This window comes from Vulpes lagopus, chromosome 23 (assembly GCF_018345385.1).
Source record: "Vulpes lagopus strain Blue_001 chromosome 23, ASM1834538v1, whole genome shotgun sequence".
Lineage (NCBI taxonomy): Eukaryota > Metazoa > Chordata > Mammalia > Carnivora > Canidae > Vulpes > Vulpes lagopus.
Window position 1 is genome coordinate 18,393,498 of NC_054846.1, and position 17,063 is coordinate 18,410,560.

The following is a 17,063-nucleotide window of genomic DNA, read 5'->3' on the forward strand; positions in this document are numbered from 1 at the left end:
GTGGGGTCTTGTTTTATTCAAGAAGCTAAACTCTCCTGTCACATGTACTTTTCATGCAGCTAAAGATTACGTGCCTGAATTAAGAGGAGTAAACCCCATTGGGCATTGTCGAAATATCAAGTCTTGGTGATGGTAAAGTATAAATGAAGACCTCCTCTTCCCGCCATTTAATTCCCTTTATACTTTCCGTACCTCCATGAATTTTGATGTGGCATTGAGCATACAGGTTTTGTGCTGTTCACCCTTATATTCAAAGGGCACCATGACGAAACCGATAGCTTCAGGGATGGCCAGGATAAAAGAAAGGATCCAGATGGAGACTATCTCAATAGCAGTGATCAAGGGAATCCCAATTCCCTGGACACGACTCCAGGAGGCAACTGCTCTGTACCTGAAAAAAAAAAAAAAAAAAAAGGATTGTGGTGGTGGAACACAGTCATTAGGAAATTTAAAATTTATTTCAATTAAAGAAATTAGAAATGCTGGGAAGATCTTCCCCTTGGGCAGTAACAAATCATTGGCTTTTTAGGAACTTTCTTTGAGTTCTGATACGAAAAATAAGTGGAACCGTTAAGAATTCTACCCCTTTGAGAATCAGTTGCCCAGCAGGCCTAAGTTTGGATCTTCAGTTGGAGTTTAGCAAAATCTGGTAACAGTTTATAATGTAGTAGTATCAGAGAGATTTGCTCGCGTTTTTTGTTTTTTTTTTAAGCTGGGGGAAAAAACTGAATGATTGAAAGAGTAGTGAAAGCTTCTGTTACTTGTTAAAGTAATATCTTATTCTTCCTTTATATATTAAAAAAGAAACTTGAGGGAAGTAGATGGGGGATGGGCTAGATGGGTGATGGGTATTAAGAAGGGCACTTTTTGTGATGAGCACTGGATGTTGTATGTAAGTGATGAACCACTGAGTTCTACTCCAGAAACAACATTGCACTGTATGTACGTTAACTAACTAGAATTTAAATAAAAAAAAAGAAAACTTGAAACATTACCTATGAGGTGGATCTAGATATCTTTAAGTGTATAGTAAGCATAGGTAACCCGTCATCTTCTCTTTTTTTCTACTCTCACTGTATACCTGGCAGAGTGGGCTTGTACCAGGTGACAGTTTTAGTAGGTAAATATTTCTGGTAAACATCAAAGAATGACTATATCTCTTCCATTATGGTCCTGTGCTAGAATAGATAAAATGGAGTTAAAGATACTTTGATTCCTAATCTTTAAGGTTTACAACCTAATAGAGAAGAACAGTTCATACAAAAATATAAAACATAAATGTAACAGAACAATTAGATCAAAAAACAAACTGGTTTAAGAAATTGTTTATTTTTTACTTCAATATTTTTGTGATACTAATCACATTTTGATGTTAAGTCTAAGTAAAGTTTGGTTTCAGAAATTCTGCTTTGACCTGATGTTATGGTCTGGTGCTAACTACTTTTAGATCTACTATTAAGATGGGACCTGTGACGTGGTATGGTATTTTTGTGGCTTCATTCTTGGAATGTTTTTTGATGTTGTAATGGAAAGGAAACATTCTCCTTTTATAGCTTTCATTAGATAGTGCCAGAAGAAGACTGTAAAATAGACCAAGGTAGTGGGGAAAGGTGCACATGGGTTTGTAGGATGTGTGACTTAGTGTCAAAGATTTGTCAGGACAAAGCCAGGACAAGCTGTCCCTATCACTTCTATTTAGTGTTCGGTCTCAGTAAGCCTATTAAAACACAAGTCTTAGGAATTATGCTACCTTGCTCTTCACTATAGGTTAGAACCTATAGTTTTGGTATGCACGATGATGCCACAGGGCATAGATATAGCATGATTTGCTGGAGAAATGTTTTTTGCAAAAGATTTTTAGGGTAAATAAGATTGTACAATAAGAATCTTTTTTTTTTTTTACAATAAGAATCTTTAAAAAGAGTCCAGATGAGTTCAGAATAGAATAAAATACAGCTATGCAAACAGACCAAGAAAATCCTTTCACAATATACCCAAGGTTGCATTTGTAGATTTATGGTTATTTCCAGTGGGATAAAGATTGCTATTTATTTTGCTTTTCATTTCTGTTTACTTTTCTTTGTTGCCTTATTAGAATGGCAGCCTGATGTCCAGTAAAAGCTAAAAGGAATGGAGACAGGATGTCTATATCCTGAGGCTGTCAGTGAATTATATCTATTTCTTTTCCCTCTTCTCTTAGATCAACTATTAGGAAAGGTGATTTAAATAAAATGCTTTATCTCCTAAGGAAGTAAGAAAGCCAGATTTCTTAGGCAGGCCTGGAATAGATGGTGGTTTGAGTAAGAAAATGTGGTCAACATGTTCTTATAATGAATACATTCACAGAGCAGCTTCATTTTACAATGTGCCACGAGTTCCCAGAATACTACATATCTATAATCTAATGTAAATTAAACATTTCTAAATAAATAGAAGTGATTTTTAGTGTGTTGTATAGCAAACCCATATGACCGAGAATTATATTATTTTTCATTTGTAAGCACATTGATTTTGATAACATTTCCATGAGATGAGACAACAACCAAAAGAGCAATTAGAAACAATCATTTGTGATGATGGAGGTGGGGAAATGTATGGAAAATAAGAAATACTGGAATGTTCCAAAAATGATTTCTATTTCGAATATTATGATACAACACACATATATGCAAATATGTTATCCTTACTAGGTGTGATTAGAAACATCCTTCAATGGAGTTGGTGTATACATATGACATCCTCACTTGCCATAGAAATTCTGCAAGTGCAGAATCAACCACTAACAACTGATATTCCAGAAATGATGTCTCCTTTTTGAAATGCATTCTTCACTTGGCTTCTACTACATTCTCCTGGATTTTCTTCAGCTGATAAGACTGGCCACTCCATCTCATCTCCTTGGCTGGATCCTGCTCAAGTCTCAAATTCTTAGTGTTGGATTGGATCTCTGGATTGGATTTATTTTGGATCTCTTTTCCATTCTATTGACACAGTTTCTTTTAGTGATCCATCCAGTCCATGGCTTCAGTATCATTTAAATTTTCTATATACCGATAATTAATTCCCAAATTTGTAACTCTAGTCTCGAACCTCATCTCTAGTTCCAGACTTGTCTATTCAACTGCTTAACTGAGGTGGCCACTTGATATCCAGTAGGCATTGGGACTCACCCAAGGCAGACTCCTGGTCCTCTTCCATGACCCCCTCTATCCTACCGTCTCTCCTGTCTTTACCATCTCAGACCCAGAATTTGAAGTTAGCTTTCACTCCTCTTTTTCTCTTCATTACCACAAATCCAATTCTTTGGCAAACCCTGTAACTTCTTCCTTTCACCATACATCCAAATGCAGCCACCTCTCACCATCTCTCCTGTGACCCTCCCACCTGGATTATTATAGTAGCTTCCTACTGGTCTCCCTGCATCCACGTTGTCCTACTGTACTCTACCCTAAACACAGCAGCCGGAGTGAGCCTGTTAGCTCGTTAAGTCCATCATGTCATCCCTCTGTTCAAATATCTCGGTGGCTTCCCACCACAGTGGGGATGCCTACTGGTGTCCTCAGAGCTGCTTCCTCGTCTCCTTCTTTGTTCAGTTATATCTTTCCACAGGGTCTTCCCTGAATGTGCTATTTGAAATTGCCAGAATCCCCTCCACTCTTACTTTGACCTGCTCACTCCAATTTATTTTTCTCCATAGTACTTACTACCATGTGACCAATAGAATATTTTATTTGTTTTGTTTATTGCCTATGTCCACCCTTTCTTTACAATGGAAGCTCCATGAGGGCAGATGTTTTACATGTTGGTCATAATACATAGAACAATAGGTGCCAAATCAGTATTTGTTGAAGTAAGTGTCTCTGCTTCCTGGCCCTGCATCATTCAAGCATTATCTTATAGTTCAAGCTATCCCTGACTAGGCAACAGATAAAAAGCTAATACTTTTAGAATCCTGGCATCAAATAATTAAAAAAACATTGAGGGATCCTTGGGTGGCTCTTTCTCCCCTTCATGTTCTACTAGTTGGGAGCCTGATGATTGGAGTCGTACTTCTCAAATAAATAAATAAATCCTTTAAAAAATGCCCTTATGCTTCTATAGAAGCATGGCATTTATTAACTTAATAGCTACACAATATAACTGGATATTGATATAGTTAACTTAAGTATTTCTCCTAAATTCACATCAATTCTAGGGTTTCAAGGATGTGAATAACACATCTATAAATATGTTTGTACACATAGTTTTTTTCTTTTTTTAATGATTTTCCTAGAATAATTATCTTGAGTGGGATTATCGAATCAAGAGAACAAAAAGGTAACTGTAGTACTTTAAAAAAGTTTCTGTCAAGTGTCTACCAATACTTGCCTACATTGGAATTTATTATTTTTCCTTCAATTATGCCATTTCCATTAAGCAAAGCTGCTTGTATCCTTACCTATGCACATTTTTAACTAACAGGAGATGCAATCATTTATAGTGTTTGTTTATGTCTCTTATGTGATAGACAAACCAACTGCCATACAGAGGTTTGGAAGCAAAATGCCAGCAGGAAGAATTTTACAGAGAAAGCAGGCATGGTGGATTGAAAGACAGTAGCGAGTCCCTTCACATTTCTTCAACTGAGTCTTTCAATTGGGCTGGCCTGTGACTACTTGGACCTACTCAGTAGAGCTGGAAAGACGCTTTATGGGTTTCAGTCCTGGCCTCTGAGCAGAGCGGCAGCTCCACCCTGGAGCCTTACGCCTGCCTCAGACAACATGTTGAGAGGTGCTAGACTCCAGAAGAGGGAGTTAGGCTCCGCAGAGCTCAGACTTACCGCTGTTCTTGCCAGTGGGATAGTCACGTGTCTTGGACTCAAGAGCCAAGCTTAGCCACCAGCTGAAATCCACCAAAACACCCACTCGAAGTGACAAGCTGCAGAAGAATTGCCCAAATTCCTACCCTACCATATGGTAAGATAATAAAATGGTGGTTGTTTTAAGCTGCTAAGTTTTGGGGTAGATTGGTATCAAAGAAAAATAAGGTAGCAAAATTAACCAGTCGCTTGATCTTGTCAATGGAATTAAGATAAAAGAACAGGTAACTATGTGCAATGGAGCACAGACCCCAAATGAGATCCCGAGTTGCCCTACAGTCATCAGCGTTTGGCTTTGTCTCTGTCCTGTCCCTGGGCTCTCTTTTCTGGCTCCGCTATTCTTTCATGTCTTCCTTATTGTCATGCAGCAAAAGGAAATCCTAACACTGGGAGAATAAGGAGAAACCAAGTCTGACTCTAAAAATGAAGTTTTCCAGAAAACCACTGTCATGTCTCTGGATTTAGGATAAACCTTTGAGAACATCGTTAGAGACCACTGAGCAATTATTTGAAATGCTGGGATGAACTGATACTGGCTTTTGAGTCTGAGGCTTATCAAACAAAACTGTCTTTTTAATGGGTCTCTGCAACTTTTCCAGGTATCTGATTATATATCATTGCTGGAGCAGTTGTTAAAAGAGTTTTATCTTTTTATAGCCTCCTTCCCCAGGCAGTTTTTAACTACAAGTTAGATCTGTACTCAGACCTTTTTTTTTTTACTGGTCTGACCCCGTCATTTTCCACTTTAAACATGACAGTTAACTTTACAAAGAACAGCACTGAATTCCCCTCCCATTCTGCCCCTTCTTTTTTTTTTCCCCCAAGAAAACCTAAAGTAACGTGAAGTGTGTCACTTATGGCATGCAAAAATAAGTATTTTAATTGTTGGTAATAGCGGATTATTCCTATTTTATTGGGAAAAATTCTTTATGTTAGAAGTGTATTGCTTTAGCATTTAAAAAAATGTCACTGATAAAGCTGAAATTTCACTGAATAGGGATCAAAATTGTTTATAAATTTCCTCAGTCTTTTCTGAAATTCCTGTTTTATCTTTTTCTTTCTTAAAGATTTTATTTATTTGAGACAGAGAGAGAGAGAGAGAGAGAGAGAGAGAGAGAGAACGCGTAGAGCAGAGGGAGAGTGAGAAGCAGACTCCCCTCGGAGCAGGGAGCCTCCATCCCAGGACCCCGGGATCATGACCTGAGCAGAAGGTAGACGCTTAACTGACTGAGCCACCCAGGTGCCCTGTTTTATTTTTTCCTTAAGTGACGATGCCGAGTCAAAAATCAGTAAAAGTTAGATTTGAGGAGGAATCAGTGAGAAGATAGAGCAGAGGCGGGTCCATAGTTGATTTAACAATGAAAGCTCCTTTTTTCCAGGACAAGTCATGGGCATCCTATTACTCTCTTGTTAACCTTATTCAGATTAAAAGCTGAAATGGGACAGTTAGATTTTGTTTCATTTTTCAGTATTCCATATTCATGGAATAACCAATAAAGTAATAAAGAAATTATATAGAACTTGGATATATAGTTTCTCTCATTATTTTCTCTTGAAAGTAACAACTCTGAAATGAGAGATAATTATATTTAAAATATATTTTAAAAAAATCATGGGAACTCTTCCTGAACCGTATTGATTCATCCAGCTCAGAAGAGGAAGGCAGGGATTCCCAAACTGCAAATTGTTTTGTAACAGGCTCCAATTTCCCTCTTTTTACTTCTTGTTTATTTTTATTTTTTTAAAGACTGGATTTTCTAAAATAAGTAAATAAATAAAGAGGGATTGTCTTATTTTTAGTAGAATATAATGCAACCAAACCAAGACTCAAAGCAAATGGTATCTTATCTTCTGGAGTTAAGTGTTAATGATTCATTCTCTAGTGTGAAAGCTTTTTAAATAGAACTATGTCAAAATAGATTCCCTACATTCAGGTCCCAAAGTTCAGAGTCAGCACCAACTGAAATGTAAAAATAATAGAGAATGGACCCAGGCAACAAAGAATGTTGAGTTTATTACCAAGGAAAACCTTCTGAATTAAGGCGAATTTTTGTGGGAGTAGAATTTTAAAATGGCTCATCATCTTGATCTAAAACTGAGCCCAAGTCTTAATGAAATAGACACCTGATGCCATTTTTTCCTTTTTCAAAGGAAGAACATTTCATCAGATATATAACCAATAAATCATGATAAATCATGATTGAACGTTTAGTTCATTTTTCTCCATGCATGAGACAGGAGTGGGGAGTGGTGGTGAGGTGAGGTGAGCATACACCTGACGTGGGAACCTATGACCAAATCCCTCCATCCCTTCCACGCCCAACCCACTCCATGACAGGTAGAGTTTCTACTGTGGAGAAATTGTGCAAAATGGTTCATTGAGATTCCTCCAAGGACGAAAGAGAGGGCAGAGGGTTTTGACAATTTAGATTATTTAGGAATCCCTAAATAGGTAGCCTAAATACCCTCATTATGTATTTCCTTCTCCCTTGTCCTCAGGTTGGTATCTTCACAAGTGTGAAGACTCCTAAGGGACAATAGCCAGGCCTAATTCTTAACATCTGTCCATCATCCCCTTCCTGCCTGAACCCCTGTGAAACTAAATTATGAATTATATTTCTCAATCTAGGGATAATTTATTATGAAGTATGTTACTAAGGAATAGGTGCCTTAAAATTTTTTTTGGCAAATAATTTAGTACATAGACTTATATAAAATATAAAAGGGACCACCATACCCAGGCCACATAATACAATTCACAAAATATATTCTGAATTTTGTAACAAGAAAATATATCACAAGGATGACAATTTGCCTACATTGCTTACCAAACCAAGCAAATTCTTTCTTCTCTCTTTTTAAAGCATTTATTTATTTATTTATTTTTATTGGGGTATAATTGACACAAAACATTATATTAGTTTCAGGTGTACAACACAATGATTCAGTATTTGTGTATGTTGTGAAATGATCACCAAAATAATCATTAACATCCCTTACCACACATGGTTACAGAATTGTGTGTGTGATGAGGACTTTAGAGATTTACTTCCTTAGCAATTTTGAAATATGTATTACAGTATTAACTAGAGTCATCATGCTGTACAATACATCCCATGACATTTATTTTAAAACTGGTAGTTTGTACCTTTTGACCTCCCCCACAGCCATTTTGCCCCCACCACCCTGCCTTTTGGCAACCACTAATCTGTATCTATGAGCTTGTTTTTTGCTTTGTTTTGCTTGTTTTGTTATTTAGATTCTACATATAAATGAGATCATAAGTATTTGTCTTTCTCTGTCTCACTACCTTAACATATGTCCTCAAAGACCATCCATGTTGTCACAAATGGCAAGATCCATTCTTTCTTACGCCTGAATAATATTCCATTGTTTATATATACCACATCTTCTCTATCCATTCATCCATGGATAGACACTTGAGTTTTTCCCACATTTTGGCTATTATGAATAATGCGGCAATAAACATAGGGCTGCATGTATCTTTTCAAATTAGTGTCTTCATTTTCTTTGGATAAATACCCAGAAGTGGGATGATTAGATCATATGGTAATTCTATTTTTAACTTTTTTGAGGAACTTTCTACTGTTTTCCACAGTGGCTACACCAGTTTGCATTCCCACCAACACTGCACAGGGTTCCTTTTTTTCTGCATCCTCGCCAATACCTGTTGTCTCTTGTCTTTTTGATACTAACCATCCTGACAGGTGTGAGGTGTTATTTCATCATGGTTTTGATTTGCATTTCCCTGATGATGAGTTCTTTCTTCTCTTTTGGGTTCTCTTTTTATCAATGCCTCTCAGGGAATTATACTTGAATGTCTTAAAAATATTTTATTATTTATAGGGAACAAGAATTGTACTTGTCTCATTCTGTTTCTCATTCTTTTTTGTCATATCCTGATCTTACTTGGCTTATGGCTTTTGGCTGGATGTTTCCTCAGAGGTGTAATATTCTTTTAGGATGCTGGGTTCCTCTTTCCCAGAGCTCATCATCATCCTGGTTTTTAAAGCCTTTGGGCAAAGTTTAATTTTTTAATAAAGTGGTATTTTCTCAAATATGATGGTGTTATTGTAAAGGCAACAAAAGGGATAAGGGTAACTCTGGGCTGGGCATGTACATGTATTTCTCCATGTACACGAGCTTTTGTGTTCGTGTTTATGTGCCTGTATATGCCTGTGCTTTAGAGCTCCTGTCCATAGAAAATTAGTCTTGCTATGGAACACAGCTCATAGGAATGAGCTGCATAAATGAGAAAAATAAAATCTATAAAACGGCATAGAGTGAATAAGGAAAATGGTTAGTAGCTTAAAAAGGAAACATACTTTCAGAGTTTTTTTTTTTTTCTACTCATAGGAGAACATTTTAAACACCCATCACCCCATCCCTAGATATAACTACTACTAATATTGGTCATGTTTCCTTCAAGGAATTTTATATTCATATACCTACACATGTCAACTATATTTAACCTCCTGATCCACTGGCCTAATATGGGGCAATAAAATTGCTGTATTTTCCTATAAATAATCTTGTAAAGAACCTCTTTGTCCATGAAGTCTCTGTTCAAATTTTGGATTGTTTTCCTAGAATCAATCCTAAAAATTGTCATTATTGGGTCAGAAGGCAAAAAGCATTTGTAGCATTTTACCTTCCTGAAGGGCTGTTTAAATCTCTACTCCCACCAGATATTGAGAAACATGTTCTTAATTAGGATTTCTTTGATTATATGAACATCCTTCATATGTTAATTAGTCATTTAAATGTCTTCTTTGGTATTTTTATATTCATACTCTTTTTATATGGAAGTCTTATGATTTTAATTATTATTTGTATGGCCTCTTTAATTACCAAGAATGTTAACATGTTGTAGCTTTTGTAACAGGTATTTGTGCAAATATTTCCCCCAGCTTCTTACTTTATTTGTTTTTTTAAATTTATGAATGTCTGATCTTCATGTTTTAAAATATTATGTCCTGAAACCCTTTTATAATTATATTCAGAATTTCTATCATCCTTTTTAAGGATCACTTTTTAAGTGATCAAAGAGATATTAGTCTATTTTCTTCTAAATGGCTTGAGTTTTTACATGCTGGAGAATAGTGGTTTACAAGGCAGACCACTTACAATTGATTCCTGGCTCCGACATTTGGTTGCCAAGTGGCCTTGGTTATCCTCTTCCAACCTTGGCTCCCTCATCTGTAAAGCGAGGGTCATTACAGTACCATCACAAGGTGGTGTCGTAAGGACTAAGGACAATAACTTCTGTAAAATATTTTTAACAGGGCTCAGTACATACTAAGACTCAATAAGTGGTAATTATTATAAATATTATTATTGATACTTAGTAAATGAAAAGACTTTAACATGCTTTTCCCCAGATGGCTAAATGGCACTATTTATTGATGATCTTTCCTTTTCCCGTTATAGTCAAAGTGACTTGCCTATATTACATTCTCATATACTATGACACCTGTTTTTGGCTTTCCCATTTATTTCTCAGTATATTTATATGTATGTGCCATATATATATATATATATATTTTTTTTTTTTTCTTTAGATGAGGGAGAGGGAACAGAGAGAGGGGCAGAGGGAGAGAGAATCCCAAGCAGGCTCCATGCACTGCATAGAGCCCAGTGCAAGGCTCCACCCCATGAGATCATGACCTGAGCTGAAATCCAGAGTCAGGCACGTAACTGACTGAGCCACCCAGGTACCCCTGTGCCATACTGTTTAAAATACTATAGCTTTATAATATTTAACACTATTATATAGAAAGAGTATGCATTTAGGAAACATTTTTTTTAACTATCATAATTATTTTATTTCTTTTCCCCACATGGATTTTAGAGTTATAATTAAAAATTTAATTGGATATTGTAATAAGAATACATAGCTACATCTCTAAATATACAACTTGATAAATACAGGAAAAATTTCACACATGGGACGCCTGGGTGGCTCAGTGGTATAGCGCCTACCTTTGGCCCAGGGCGAGATCCCAGGTCCTGGGATTGAGTCCCACATCGGGCTCCCGGCATGGAGCCTGCTTCTTCCTCTGCCTGTGTCTCTGCCTCTCACTCTGTGTCTCTCACGAATAAATAATAAAGTCTTTAAAAAAAAGTGTCTAAAAATTTTTACACATTATTAGTAATGTCACAGACATAATTTAAATGCTTTTTTTTTTTTTAAGATACTACAACACTTGAGTACATTTCCAAGATGAAATGGTGTTATTGGGATGCTAGGAATAAGAAGAGTAGAATGAGAATTCATTAGTGAATAAAATTCAGATTATAAATGCTTACTCAGTTTTTAAGGACATGTCCACAAGTAACATAGTCTATTATTTCATCAAATGGAAATGATACAGTGGCCACTTACACTATGTAAATGTGTTAAAACAGCATCCCTGACTGTCTGATATGATGCAGAAGAAAAGTATACAGACCACAGATTTTCCTTGGAACTACCGAGTATCCTACTACTAAGGGGGAAATGCTCTCTGATCTTTGTGTTTACCACTGCAGTGGCAGCATTTTTGTCAACAGTATCACTACATTTTAAACTGCTGAAGAAAGTTTTTGTGTGTTGTCATTTCAGCAATACACTTTTTTTTGCAATACACTTATTTTTAATAACACTGCTAAACATTTTGTTTTATGCTTCAGTTACTACAGGCATACATTCATGACAAGGATGCCATTATAATTTTCACCTACTAATGGAATGAATAGTTTTATGCTTTAACAATAACAATTTGGCTCCCAAATTATTTGCAGATGATAAATAACAGAATGTCTGTAAAGACTTCAATGTTCTTTAAGAAAGGGAGTCTTTTATTTCTATGACGATGGGACTCAGGTGTTTTGACAGAATGATTGCCAGAGTGTGAGAGAGAAAAGGGACACCTCTTCCAAAGGGTAGTAAATCAATTAAATAGGACATTAAAGAACAATTTGCATAGGACAATAGTCAATATAAAGGAACACCACAGAATGTGTTATAAAGATCTTAACTTCATTCTTTATAGTTCCTGCTGTCAAAGTTAGGAGGTGCAGAAAATACCATCTAGAAGGACTCCTTTAGAGAAGACTTGACAGCCCTGTTGGGGGAGAATTCTAGAAAGACTTAGAGATACTTTTTTTTTTTTTTTTTAAGATTTTATTTATTTGACGGAGAGAGCACAAGCAGAGGGAGTGGCAGAAGCAGGCTTCCCACTGAGCAGGGAGCCTGACATAGGGCTCGATCCTAAGACCCTGGGATCATGACCTGAGCTAAAGGCAGACGATTAACCGACTGAGCCACACAGGCACCTCAAAACTTAGTGATACTTGATGGGGTTTCCAGAATCTGATCAAGGAGTGCTTCTGTTGTTGCCTTCTTTTTAAAAATTATAAAAAGTTTCAGGCATTCAAAGACACATAGAGAAGAATATAACAATATTATATATTCACACTCAGTTCAAGTAATCAAGTGTTATACATATAATTGAATGGTATCTTCTTTTTTCTTAATGAGGAATCTATCATTGAAAATATAGGACTTGCATGTCCTAAAATCTCCTTTTCCAAAGTTCTTTCCATCTAATATGTTCATTTTTCCTTTGTTGCCATTGGGTGCCAAATGGCTATAACTGGCAAAATGCTCTAGATACAAATTACCTGAGCTAAAAGACGGTTGATGATTAGCAAATGTGTACAGTGATTCTAAACAGTAGGGCTAGATTGTTAATATTTTAATTCACTTGAAACTAATTAACAACTGTCCTGGACACCAACTCTCAAGGCTCCTTGACTTCTCTTTTTGAGAAAATGCTTTTCTAAACCTAATAAGAGTAGAGGGAAAGAACCACAAGTTACCTGTCAACACTGAGAGCGCAGAGATTGAGGACGGTGATCCCCACCGAGGACTTTTGCAAAAAGGGGAACAGTTTGCAAAGAAATACGCCAAAGTCATTGTGATCAAAAGGCCAGCGCCCCGCCAGAAGCTGAAAAAAGGAGACATTGTGGTAAGAAACAACAGAGCTGGCATGGAATACATGGACACTTAAAATTCTAATTATCTTCTGAACTTCTAACTTGTTAATTATACTTTCCAGTTAGCATGGCAGCAATACAGCATTATTATCATTTTTAAAAATATTTTAAAGCCTTAGCAATTTTTTTTAATCTGGAAAAATGTAAAGAATGATAAATATACTAACAGAAGAGATGAACCTTTGATCTTATGTGAAGTAGTCATACTGCCTACTTTTCAGAGAGCAGCAAAAGGTTAGGGTTGGGGTGACAGCTTGACAGAGACACAGCAGTCATCTCTTATCTATTTTTACTAAACCATGAATAAAGCTAACTTTCAAGTAGCAGCATCAGAGGATTATATTATCTCCTGACAAGCAGCACAGGCTCTGAATGCGAGGTTATGATGAATCCTGGAAAAAGGAAGTGGTTTAGGAATGCACTGACTTAGGTGCTGAACATCCTAATTTTGAACTTAGCTTTTCCTCTGTGCATATGGGGCTGACTGCTTCACCAGGCGTGTCCTAAGTGGCCTTTCTTTATTTAGACTTAAACTTCCCTTTATCATACAGAAACATGGTTACTGTGTTCTGTTTGTAGCATTTGCAGGAAAATCTAGTCTTCCATGTTGACGATTTATAACCTTTACTGGAAGGAATGGATGGATACCCTCTAGTGGCTCCAGTAAGTAGCAGGAACACAAAGACCCCTGTGAGTTGCTGATATTTATCTAATTAGGTATTATACCTGGAGCATGGGCTTAAATAATAGCTCAGCTACCTAAAAGGGACATCCGTGCTGAATTCATGATGCCTTTTCAAGAGTAAAAATGGTATTGATTTCCTTTCTAAGTTTTGCCTAGTGACGAATTGAAACCTATTCCACTCAATAGGAAACACTATCCAACTAACTTGATGAACCTGTCTTTTTTTTCTTCTTCTGCAAAGTACCTATTGCCTGAGTAGATCTGAGTTGAGCTTTGAATTTCTGTTCTGACCTATCTAAAAGATTATGTGAGGTTTAATTTCATGGCCAATGTGGTCATCAACATAATACTCATTTTGAGAATTTAGTAGTGTAGGGCTCTCTAAAATTCTATTTTTGTGGCTAAGATCTCGTATGGGTTTTTTTTTTAAAGATTTTATTTATTTATTCATAGAGACACACGGGTGGTGGGGAGAGGCAGAGGGAGAAGCAGGCCCCATGCAGGGAGCCCAACGTGGGACTCGATCCTGGTTCTCCAGGATCACACCCCAGGCTGCGCCAAACTGCTGCACCACCGGGGCTGCCCGACCTTGTATGGTTTATTTCAGAAATTCTCTTTTTAGTCTTCAGACATATTTCCCTTTCTTTTTTAAAAAAATGTTTACATTTAAATTCAATTTAATTAACATATAATGTATTATTCATTTCAGGGGTAGAATTTAGTGATTCATCAGCTGCAGACAAGATCCAGTGCTCATTCCAAGTGCTGTCTTTAATGCCGATCAGGCAATAACCCAATCCCTTACCCACCTCTCGTTTAGCAGCTTTCAGTTTGTTTCCTGTATATTTCCCATTCTTTTAAATAGTTTTCTGAAAGGACCTTTGAATTGAGGAATCCAATTCTGCCTCTCATCTCTCTTTTTTTTCCCTTGCACTCTGACGAGTCTTGGTTAGTATCTCCTCATAATTTCTGCATAAACTTTTGTCCAAGGACAATTGGTGGGTTTTTCACAGGAACCCTGCACTAAATTCCTGACAATTTTCATGAAACTAACAAATAATGATACCACTGCTGATTGCTGGTTGTTAATGCTTGATGCAAGTGAAGATATAAAACACTATTTCTGAGATGAATCTCCCTCCATAAAGAGAAGAAAGCCTGAAAACTACTTTTTATAGAATGAGAATTTAGTATTTTGTCCCACAAATGTAAGTTTCACAGAGAGGTGAATAAAATGCCTAAGGATTGTTGCAAGATATGCTTTGGAATGATTGAGCTGTTACAGTTGGTTCATTTCAGAAACAGAGGATCCTGAAATCCATGTGGATGGATTTCCTAATTCACACATACAATAATGAGAAAAAAAGATGTTTATTGCTTAATAAGGGAGACTCTGAAGTCTTATGAGGGTCTAAATGACAAATGCTAAGAAAAATGATCCAGAAAAAACCACAACTGAGCATCTATTGTTTCAGGCCTTTCCAATTGCAATTGAATTTTTTTTTTCCTTTTTCATGCTTGCCAAAGCTTTCAACTAAGGTTAGATGTAGAGGAAGGACTAAAGGGAAAGATATCATAGAATTGGTGGGCACCAAAAAGATATTATGTAGAGTTTTGTTATTTTTTGACATAAGTAGAGTTTTGTTATTTTTCCTTTCCCCAGGAGCACGCATTGATTCTTCTTGGGAATTAAAGACAAAGGGAAAGGAAAGAAATCACTGGAGGGGCGTACCTGGGTGGCTTAGTTGGGGTTTTGAGATAAAGCCCTCAGTGGGGCTCCATACTCAGCACAGTCTACTTGAGATTCTCTCTCCTTGTCCCCTCTGCCCCTCCCACTGCTTGTATTCTCTGTTGCAAGTAAACAAATAAATCTTAAAAAAATAAAAAAATAAATCATTGGAGGAAATTTCTGGACAATCACAGTGAGACATTTCCAATCTATCCTCTTTATTTTGAAAGGATATATGGATAGTAACTGTCCTAATGCAGCCGGGGGAAATTAGGCCACTGCCTGGGGTAACTTCTTCCTAGCTCCCATCCAATCTCAGGTAGGTCCTGCTTGCTAATCTCTTTCTTCATAGAACCAGTGTAGGAGTAATTTTATATTCCAAGTCTCAGCATACTCCGTTTTAGCAATAAAACATATACAAAAGAAAGAGGGAATCAAAGAGGCATAGAGTGTTGTTCACCTGTTTTTCTTTTATTTAGAAGAGATATTTTAGAACTTCTGAAAGACTACTGGGAATTCATCCTTTCTGTTCTTTACTAGCACTTAAAATTGAAAACAGTATTTAAAATGGTAAAAAATTAAGCTGTATAAAAACATATAATGAAAAGCAAATCTCCCTTCCAATCAAGGCCCCTAAACTCTCTTCCCAAAGGCAACCATTGTTAATTGTTAAATGTTTTCTTCCAGAAAACTTCCTTTGTACATAAAAGCATATGCCCTTAAAAAAAGTGGGAACATATGGAAATAATACCTTTTAACAGTCTTTTATGATCTTTTTTGCCTAGAGTACTTTTCTGGTAAGCAGTTCTAATGCCTAATTAAAAGGTTTTGATTTTTAAAGGCACATCAATGAAAGAATTTAGGCTGGCATAGGAAAAAATAAGGAGCTGTACAGGATAAATCTAGACCACAGCAAAGGAACTAGTTGATTTCATTAATGTTAACAAGCTACTATCAATTCAGTGAAAGAAAAACCAAACTACTCTGACAAACTGACAAGTTGGAATGGTTCAAAGGGTTAATCAGGCACCAGGTAATCATAGCTTCTTTTTGCCATAGAAGGCCCTATGCTATTATGAACCCTCATATTTATAACTTCCAAGGACATCACATGGTCCCTAGTACACAGTAGGTATTGAAAGAATTAATGATCCCAACTCATTAATTCAGGAAAATATTCTCATCTTGTGAATCATATACTGCCAATTTTGCCCTGAAAACACATTCATCTTGTAATTTACTTCTTATTTAAAAGTTGTTCATCAGTATCCCAGAGCAGTTTCCCATTTCCTATGTTGAAAGAAACCATGCACCTGCCAGTGGGTCATTTGACACAGTGAGAGAATACTGTTCTATTTAAGACGTCAGGTTAAAGAGGAGATGCCACACTCTTTGCTGTGAGACAGTCCAGCCTGGTAAGAACCACAGAGCAGACACTTGGCCATGATGCATGTTCTGTGGCCTAATCGCATTCTCTAGTGGCTACAAGGAACAACACAGACTGCTTGCTGAGGCAGGAGAAGGCGATCTGCAGAGTACAGATTTTACTGAAGGATACTTTCCTTGATTCTAGACTAGGGGATTTTTCTATAGTTGAAATATAGTTCCTGATCATCACCTGAAAACTATGGTACCTCTAAATGGCAGAAATTAATGTAGAAATTATGTATGTGTGTGGCTGGTTTGGATTATGTCCAAACCAATATAAAATTGACAGGCTGCATTTTTTC

The 17,063-nt window shown here is 36.7% G+C and overlaps 1 protein-coding gene across 2 annotated transcripts in view; it reads right to left on the minus strand.

Moving 5' to 3' along the window:
* EDNRA (endothelin receptor type A) overlaps positions 1-17,063 on the minus strand; it is a 56,796-nt gene that overhangs the window by 12,629 nt on the left and 27,104 nt on the right. For both annotated transcript variants that reach the window (XM_041738505.1, XM_041738506.1), the window contains exons 3-4: positions 12,743-12,870; positions 193-391 (exon numbers count right to left, since the gene is read on the minus strand). In XM_041738505.1, coding sequence (XP_041594439.1) covers positions 193-391; positions 12,743-12,870 — 327 coding nt within the window. The remainder of the gene's footprint in view (positions 1-192; positions 392-12,742; positions 12,871-17,063) is intronic.